At 41.5% G+C, this 9,821-nt stretch overlaps 1 protein-coding gene across 2 annotated transcripts in view; it reads right to left on the minus strand.

The window, feature by feature from the left end:
* Positions 1-9,026, minus strand: part of rufy1 (RUN and FYVE domain containing 1) — an 18,208-nt gene extending 9,182 nt beyond the window's left edge. Inside the window, exons 1-10 of one of the 2 annotated variants that reach the window (XM_080746276.1) lie at positions 8,820-9,026; positions 6,074-6,253; positions 5,582-5,699; positions 4,131-4,232; positions 3,420-3,543; positions 3,218-3,279; positions 2,991-3,126; positions 2,448-2,549; positions 1,132-1,236; positions 375-542 (exon numbers count right to left, since the gene is read on the minus strand). In XM_080746276.1, the coding sequence (XP_080602402.1) occupies positions 375-542; positions 1,132-1,236; positions 2,448-2,549; positions 2,991-3,126; positions 3,218-3,279; positions 3,420-3,543; positions 4,131-4,232; positions 5,582-5,699; positions 6,074-6,253; positions 8,820-8,886 (1,164 nt within the window). In that variant the 5' untranslated portion in view covers positions 8,887-9,026. Of the gene's footprint in view, positions 1-374; positions 543-1,131; positions 1,249-2,447; positions 2,550-2,990; positions 3,127-3,217; positions 3,280-3,419; positions 3,544-4,130; positions 4,233-5,581; positions 5,700-6,073; positions 6,254-8,819 lie in introns of both variants that reach the window. The other variant, XM_080746275.1, reaches the window with a different exon arrangement.
* Between the last annotated feature and the right edge of the window lie 795 nt (positions 9,027-9,821).

A 9,821-nucleotide genomic window follows, 5' to 3' on the forward strand; every position in this document is an offset into this window, starting at 1 on the left:
AACACGAGTTAACCGAGTTGGACGCTTTTGAAAAAAAAAAATGAAAAAAAAAAAACATGAAAAAGTTTGACTCCTAGAACAGCTTTATCTTTCAAACATGGCAGCCATGTTTGTTTACATTTGAAGAAAACACTATAGCCTCTCTCTCCTGAATGCCTGAACGGATTTCCAAGTGGATTTCTTTGTTTGAAAGCTGTGAATGGCGTGCACACGTGTGGTGCATGATCCGTGCATGACCCGTGCACCATCGTGCACAATAAAAGGTAATAAAATGGTGTCAATTGAAGACATTAGTTAATTTTAATCCTGGCAGCAAGCTTGTTAACTCAAATCAGACAGTCAGATGGAGATGAAATGGATGGAGGTTGGTCTACCTGAGCTTTGTGGAACATCTGCAGGTTGAGGCTCTTCACCTGGTCCAGCTGCAGCCTGAGAGCCTGCAGCGTGTCCTGCTTCTCGTGCGTGTCCTTCTCCAGCAGCCTCATGGCCACCTCCATCTCCTGCTTCAACCCCACCTGCAGCTCCAGCTCACGCTCCAGCTCCTGGACACACACACATGATGGATTCATTGGAACTTACTGTAAGTACAGTAAGAGTATAAAACATCAACTGAAGCATTCAAAATATTACTGTAAATTCAATTTCATGGGATAAATGATGTGTGGCATCGGATTGGCATGGGACGATAATATGAACATTTCATGTCACCATTATTGTGAAAAAGATATTACGATATTATCACGATAATCAAAATATCCCCAACATCCATTATTCTGGGGCGGAACATTTGCCAAAATAATATAGATCGGCTATTTTTTTTGCAACAAGATTTGGTAGCGAGTGAAAAAATAATCCAATTATAGAGGGTTTAAATGGTACCAGATATGCAACTCGGCAAATAAAAGGTGAATTTATCCCAGTGGATGACGGAGGACAATTTCACGATCAATTTAAATCTCCATGATACAATTATCTTGAGTGTTTTTTTATCACGATAAACAATAATAACGTTTATCGTCCCATCCCTATTTGGCATTAGACTGGCATCATCGCCGATACCAGCGTTTTAGCAGTATCGTCAGCTTTTCCGATACTGGTATCGCTATCAGAACAACTCCTGTCGTGGCTGACCTGGCGAATGCGTTTCTCCTCCTTGTACTGTTTCCACACCACGTTGTACATCTCATCCAGACCCTGGCGCGTCTGTTTGTACGTCTCCAACTCCACCTGGTTGTCCTGCAAAGCGGCCTGCAAAGCACGTGCACAGCCGCGCGCGCACACACACACACACACACACACACACACACACACACACACACACACACACACACACACACACACACACACACACACACACACACACACACACACACACACACACACACACACACACACACACACACACACACACACACACACACAGCAATTAAGTGTACTTACATTGTATTGTACTGCTGTGAAGTTCCTATGTGACAATGATTCTCTTTTCTTTTTCAAGGACATGAAATTGATTGAGTGATTGTACACTTTATTAACATGCTTATTAACAGTAGAGTTAGTACAGTACAGTCAAAGGCTTACGCTAAAAGGTCAAGGATAACACAAAAAGCCACAGGGGCTTGTTTCCATTGTGGTCCACTGTACTCAATTAATCAGGGATAAATACAATACAGACAATTCAATACAAAATATACAACAAAAACACAATGGGAAAAAAGCTTAAGTAGAATCATAAGGCATATTTACAGAGGAAGTAGGGGAGGGGGCCACCGTGGTCAGGGGATTCAACAGGGGGACCGGGTGTCCTCAGAGTTACTACAGGGGGGCTGTCAAATCTTTATGTGAATCTAGTCTGAGGGGAACATTAGCCAAAAATATCTACAAGGCCACAACTATGACCAATGTTCTTCAACTACATTTTATTCATTGACAAGCTAAATAAAAACTCAGCTTTGATGACTTATACTAAGACTAAATATATTGACAATATCTTCAACAAATAGAAATTAGAATAAAATGTTAAGGAGGGACTGTAGTGGAGAAGAGATCCAGTGGAAATAAAAGATGAGTCATTTTATTATGTTTGGTGTTGCGCTCTGAAAATAGCAGATGAACAAGTTCATAACGCATCGTTCTAGCTTTTGCAGCATGCAACAGATTGTAAAATCAGCTATCAAGGCTTCGACAAAATCAACTGTAGATTTAGTTGACAAAAATCTTATGATATTTATCTACTAAAACTAGACTAAAACTAAAACTTTCCAGATGACTAAAATATGATTAAAACTATTTTATTCAAAAGGCTCATGAACAAAACTAAATCAAAATTTGCTGTCAAAACGAACAAACAAAGTTAGAGTCCGATCACGGAAGCTGCACAAAATGACCACATGATACATTTGTCACTGTGGGGACAACGGAGTGAATGTGTCTGTCAGTTTGCTGACCTCTTCCTTCTTCTGAGTGGACTGTAAAATAGACTTGTTCTCCTTCTGCAAGTGCTCCTGTTCCTCCCGCAGAGAGTTGATCCTGTCTGTGGCAGCCGTCAGCTGAGGAGAACACACACACACACACACACACACACACACACACACACACAAAATAAACATTATCAATGAATCCAACACTGATGATAGCGCGGTCAAACATGTCAATGAAGCTATCCAAGTATGAAATCTATTAAAAAGGCTAAATCTGCAACACATGTAGTTAGTTGAGGTTCTTCTTCTCTCTCTCTCTCAGCTAAGGGGTCCTTTGCCTGACAAACGTTGAAGACCCCTGCTATAAACAATTCAGTAGCGCGCACGCACACACACACACACACACACACACACACACACACACACACACACACACACACACACACACACACACACACACACACACACACACACACACACACACACACACACACACACACACACACACACACAAACACACACACACACACACACACACACACACACACACACACACTTTCTTTCTCTGACCTCTTCGACCAGTTTGCTGTTAGTCCTCTCTAAAGAGTCCATCTTGGCCTGCAGGTCTGTCACCGTCCCACTGAGATGACGGTTCAGCTCTTCGATGTAGTGCTTCTGGTCCAAGATGACCGTCATCTTGGAGTCGCTGGAAAAACAGGGATGTTTTTATTAAGTAATTGTAGTTTGATGGAATCTACAGTGAAAAGGACATAATATGTGTGTAATGCAGAACTCACTCCTTCTGAGTGTCGCTGTTGGCAGGGTCCTTCAGGTAGAGCGAGAAATCAATGACCGCCACCTGAGAAAGTCACACAAAAAAAAAGGTATGTCAGCATGGGATTGGAATGCAGCACGAGTCGTAGCAGTCTTCATGCAAGGGGAATCTCTTGCGACAATAAAAAGCATTCCACGTGTCTTGGTGCAGCCATCATCACTCACCTGGGAGTCCAGGTCCTCCCCTTTGATACAGAGGTTGGCATCGATGACATTGAGACCCACCAACAAGCCCCCCATGATCGACCCCTCCTCCTCCATCATCAGCGCTCCGGGGTCATAAAACTCACTGAGGAGGAGGCAGGGAGCCATGAATAACACACATGAACAGATGGCGAAAAAGAGCATAAGATTGTGTTTGATATGACATGAGTATACATTTAGATGAGGGTTGCAACTATCGATTATCTTTTTTTATATACATGTATATATATATCCACAAGTTTCCGCAGGAGTTTACTGGAGACTATCGGGACCAAACTTCCGGGTTTAACAGCAGACATACAAGCTCACGACGCGTCGCAGATGCAACCCGTTGTGAGCTTGTAAATCGGCGGTGGAAGCTCGGTGCAGACGTCTGCGCAATGCACTATGGGGCGTTGGAAACTCGTGGATATATATATATACAGTATATATATACATCGTCACACACGTCTTGCAGAAAAGGGCATACCACCTGTGCACTTGTAGACTTTTTTTCTACAAAAGATGTTCACCTACGGATTATTAATCTATAGATTATTTTTCACAAATCGATTAGTTCAATTAACTGCTGCACCCCTAATTTAGACCCTGTGCATTAAACCAAGCTCTCATTATTTCAGGAATTATAATACTTTGTCTAAAGGCAATTTGCTTTGATCTTTTGCGACTCACCCCAGGAGGTCCTTGCGGTCCAGCAGTGCCTTGATGTAGTCTGCTACTTTCTTCTGCATGAGGGCCAAGTGCAGCCACGCCCTCGCTCGCCCCAAACCAGTCCTGGAAAGGAAGAGAAAAGTCAACAAATCGCTCACATGTCGTAATGTGTCTTGGGGTCCCAGGGGTTCCTTGAGGTTACAGGGGGTCCCCAGGAAGAATGTGTTGATATCACATCAAAATCAATTTCTACTTTGGCTATTAGAAAATATGTGAGCTTGTAGCAGAGTCCTGCACGGGTCCAATTTTGACAACCCGCGCCCGCCCAGATCAGATCCGTGGACCGCCCGCCTACCCGTGATTATATAAAAATCAAAACCAGATCCGTCCCGCCCGTCAAAAAAAGGACCCATAGCCCGCCCCGCTACCCGTGATTACATGCATTTAAGTAAATAGCCTACAGCCGTGCGTGCGTTCTTCCAATGGCATCACACTCTATTTTCACTCCATAGTTGACCGTCCCTGCACGCCGTCAGAAAATGCTGTTATTAACCCTATTATTAATATTATTTGGATAAAGTAGAACAACCTTTAAAACCAATCATAATCATTTAAAATTGTATCATGATCTGACACTGTCACAACAACGTGTTGCTGCTTCTGCCTCCACTGCTGTGTGCACTGCAGTTGTATTTGTCATACGATGGTGTCGCACATTGAAAATATCAGAGCTACAAGCTTATGATGATAAACAGCCCGAGGTAATCTAAACCAAACCGGACCCAGTTGACGATAATAAAACAGGGATCCGAACTCCTAATAGTCGTGGAATCACGTGGATATTATACAATCAAGCACCTTTCTGATCACAGCAATGGATGTGTCCTTGCGCCCCATCATGACATAACAAAACAAACACAGTCCCTCAGACTTGTGTGTTTTGTGTCGGTGTCCTCCTGTGACTGTGTGTGAGTGTGACTTGAAGTTTAGGCTAAACAGTGCTGTATGCATGCCGTGGTTCTGTCCTGCTGCTCACTGTGTGCGCTCTTGTGACGTTGTTTTAGGCAGAAACAGTTGTCTGATTTTCACAGTAAGATGTCACCCGCCCATGTTTAGTCGCGTATCGCCCGTCCCCGCACCCGCAAATTTACAATAGTATATATTCCGCCTGTTTCCCCCCGTCAAATACCCGCGGGCCCCCGACCCGTTGCAGGACTCTGGCTGGTAGATCGTCTATTTCTGAAGAAATGTGATTTCATTTTTGTAAAACGTGGAGTGATTTAGAAATTTGTTTTAAACACAGATCTCTTATGGGGGTCGTTGGCACTAAATATTTAGGTTTGAGAAGCGCAGCTGTATGTCACACACAGCTATATGTATGGTATGATACGGCATCGGCATGTCAAAACATTCTTGAAAACAGAGTGTATTGCAATCAAATGGACAGTGTTGCATAAGGCGCTTTGGCTTACTTGAGACCCGGAAGATCTCGGGCACTTGTGGCAATATCAGCGGACTCCGGACACAACTTCTCCACCAGCTCCAGAGGTCCCCAGATGGACTTATTCTGACCAATGAAGGACTTCTTTGCTGAGCACAACAGACAGAGACAGAAAGCAGTTCACAGCGAGTTCACAAAGTATAAAATTATTAAATATGTTTTGTTACTGGCACCGGTCAATGTCAGTCCTTTCTTGTCATATCTGCCCTGTGCAGTTTTTGTTTGCAAAGGCAAACAAATGTATGTTATTCATATGTCAATGCCAAAAACTAAATCATTAATGTATGACAATTAATCTTCAAGTAAAACATCATGATCATGACTAGGCCTGTCACAATTATTACATAATATCCTAACAGACAAAAATAAAATGAATTTGTATTTATATGCTCCAGTGTTCAACGACAGAAACACGGTTAAATCGTTAATGGCATCGTGACAACCCTAATCGTGACAGCCCTACCTTTTAGTCCATGCTTGAGGCAGTGTTCCAGGACCACAAAGAACTGCTGCAGCGGAGGGTAGTCAGAGTCCAGCGTTCTGCCCAGACTCAGGGAGGACTGGATCAAGACCTTGATGCTTAGTTTCATCATACTGAGAAGGTTGGACCTTTCTATTGTCACCGGGTCCTTGGGTGGCAGCACTGTGAAGCAAAGGAGGACGGGAATGGTGAGTGAGACAAGTGCAAAAATGACATGATAACATATATATTTTTAATGCAGCGAATGTGTTTTGATTCATTTATTTATTTAAAAGAAAAATATTGTATGTTATTTGAAAGCAGCTTTTATTCTGTCCCTCTAACCTTTATGAGAGCTATACCCTCTAATTGTATAGAGACAGACAGACAGACAGACAGACAGACACTAACGATGTCCACCATATAATAGTAAAAAATGATCGAGATGACGAGGGAGTGCCACAACTGAAGCAAAACTCATGATTTTATTCCAACATTGAACATTTTTCTGCCACCGTGAAAAGTTGTTTGGTTTAAGGCTGACAAAACATTCAAACAAAATGTAATAGATTCAAAAGAATGACATCTTTAAGCCTTTGTTCAAAATACCTACAATAAAGCATGTGTTAATGTTTTATTTACTTTTGTTTTGCTGTATTGTAATTATTGCTGTTTTGTTTTTTATATGTTGTTGTGTGAAGCACTCTTGGCTGCAGAAGGGTGCTATACAAATAAAGTTTCATTCATTCATTCATTCATGCATTCATTCACTTGAACTTGGTATCAGACGGAGTGCTGTTACTAAGCCAGATTTATGGAGCCACACAGAGGCATGACCTGCTGCACACATAAATACCATAAACAGTACAGCAAAATAAATCTACTTAGTTACTCTTTACCATCATCATGCTGTAAAAAGTGATATGAGCCAGGAAGTCATGTGACAAAGATAAGTGACACAGTGATGGTAGGAAGCAGTTCTATCTATGGGTGAACTTCCTCACAACACACAACTGCAGGTGGTGTGAGGGTGGAAACAGTTTCATAAAGTTAAGTTACCTGGCAGGGTAGCCACAACTGCAACGTAAGATGCTATAATGCTATCTAGCATAGACTCTAGAATGGGCTGTCAAGGGTTGGTATTGCAACTCTAGGTTCTAGAGTTGCAATATTACCAACCCTTGACAGCCCATTCATTGAAACCGAATTGGTTGATTGTATTAAACAATGTTAAACTCACCAGGATTGCAACTGTTTACAGAAAGCTTGGGTTATCCTCTTTGCATCCGCCAAGTTTTTGTGTCATAAAAATCCACCATTATGACCTTCAGTCAAAATCTATGCAAGTGATTATTTTTCAAAGTGCTGAAGTTTGGAAGCACTTGTTTCATTATAAGGCAACGTCCTGTTGCCTACATTGCTGGTATGCAGTACCATTGCATTGATTGATAGATTGAATACTGTATTAACAGTTAGCATAGGGAAAGCACAAGACTGTGCAGTTCAGAATCTGAACAGTACTGTACTGTCTTATGAGATACAAGGTCTACTAATAGGATTTAAACCCAATAAGTATCTTTGCTTGGCAGGGTTTTTATTGTCAGCAGAGGTTCATAATGTAATTGTTTTTTCAATTCGTTTTTGATTCGGCTATTCACTATGCTTGAGGTTTATGTGATTTTTCTACATTTCCAAAGCAGTAACAGTAAGTAAGAGCAGTTAGTTGAGTAGATATTTAACAAGGACTATCAATACTTCGACTCAAGTACTCTGGGATCGGTTGAGACTCACAGTCACGGTACACACAGCTACAGTAAATGACAGCGCTGATGGGAAGTCAGTATAGTTCCATGGATGAACTTCCTCAATCCTCACCGCACAGTGAGTGACTGTTAGTCCAGTGGTTCTCAAACTTTGAAATCTGAAGGTCTCCCCCTAACTTTGACAGTGTACAATTTAGATCAATGTGTATGTTATTTAAAAAATATATATGGATGAATAAATCCATAACCAGAAGAACTATTTCACACCGAAATAAGACTCATAGACAGCCCAGGACTATATCATAAATTGTTGTATTGACAGAGCAGACAGGAGGACAAACAGTCAGCAATCTGCTTACAATTCCATAGTTGCAGCTTTCTCTCTCTCCCAGATGGAGCGTAAGACATATGTCTATAAAAGAATACAGTAGAACCGTGGAACTCTTTGATTGGTTCCCAGAGCAGAGAATGTGACAAGACAGAAACAATAGGTTCCATCCTCACTGGTAACTTTCCACTAGCCAGAACCTACAGTATATAACCCAAACATGATCTCGTAGTCAGGGTAACTAACCACAGTCGCAATGACCTGTAAGTCCAAACAGTGGTTCACAGAATATAACTTCATGGTCATATGAGCCTCATGCATGGATCATACATTTATGGATCATAATCATAGGTTTCCTGTGCAAATAAGCCAAAAAGCTTACTAAGATCTCCTTTTAGTTGACCTTGTACCAGTGAACTGTACTGTCATGAAACTGTACATTTTCCTATGCAAACTTCTAATAAAGTCTTCAATCAATCAATCAATCAATCAATCAATCAATCAATCAATCCATATCCATTATCAGTGTACACTGTCAAAGTTACAGACTTGTAAGGGTCCATTTAGACCCCCATATGGGAACCTAGAGAATCCCTGAGGCTGAAATCTACTTTGAGAAGCACTGTGTTAGTCATTAAAAACACTTGTTGTTTCATACCTGGAAGTATTTTATTCTCAGCAGCAGCAGTAGAGGAGGAGTGGTTCTGGTTCTGGTTGATGACCATCGCGTCGTTCTCAGCCGTGGTGGGTGAGCTGGCAGTGGACCCTGACCCCCCGGAGGACCCGGCGGTCCGGAGGGCAGCGGTACTGTAGCTGACCCCGCTCTGGATGCTCTCCGTCGCCTTGCGAGCCAGGGACAGGATGGGAGCCGACCAGCTGCTCTCCGAGGCCGGCTTACAGCTGCCCTCTCCGGCCGCCGGGACCTCCGGCACTTCGGGGGGTTCTGGAGGTTCTGGAGGTGGAGGTTCTGGCTCTCTGTCATCGCTCTCCTCCTCCTCGTCCTCATCCTCCTCCTCATCAACAACAACTACAGCATCAGAAGAGGCAGTGTTGTTGTTGTTTGTTTCTCCTCCTGCTGTTGTTGATGCTGGCTCCTCGTCGGCCATTTTTCCTCACCCCTTGAGTTGTGATCACGTGATCAGCCCGGGATCAGGCCAGAGCAATCATCGAATGATGAGGATGATGATGATAATAGAGAGGATCGATCATCAGCACAAAACTAATCCGAGACATAATACTAATAAAAACAAATTTTAATAGATTTTATTATTGAATATAATAATACATTATTATAAATACTACATATATATATATATATAAATATATATATATATATATATATATATATATATATATAGGCCTATATATATATATATATTTATAACCACATACATTATTAACATTAATAACATAATAATAACATTTATATGAAAGTTAGTTATTTAATTAGGGCTTGTCGTGTTTGCTGTGACTTATTTTTATATTTCCTCTTGTATTTCCTTGTTTGTGGTTTGTTATAGCCTACTACATGATACAATACTTTCTGTAAATATCATTTGTAAATATCTGCTTCTTCTGTTTATTTTACTTTCCTTTTATTTTTTACTTTATTTTTTCTGCTTTTCTAATGATGTTATCCTAAGTACTGTGTTCTATCCGT

This window comes from Nannobrachium achirus, assembly GCF_963921795.1.
Source record: "Nannobrachium achirus genome assembly, chromosome: 17".
In the NCBI taxonomy this organism is placed as follows: Eukaryota; Metazoa; Chordata; class Actinopteri; order Myctophiformes; family Myctophidae; genus Nannobrachium; species Nannobrachium achirus.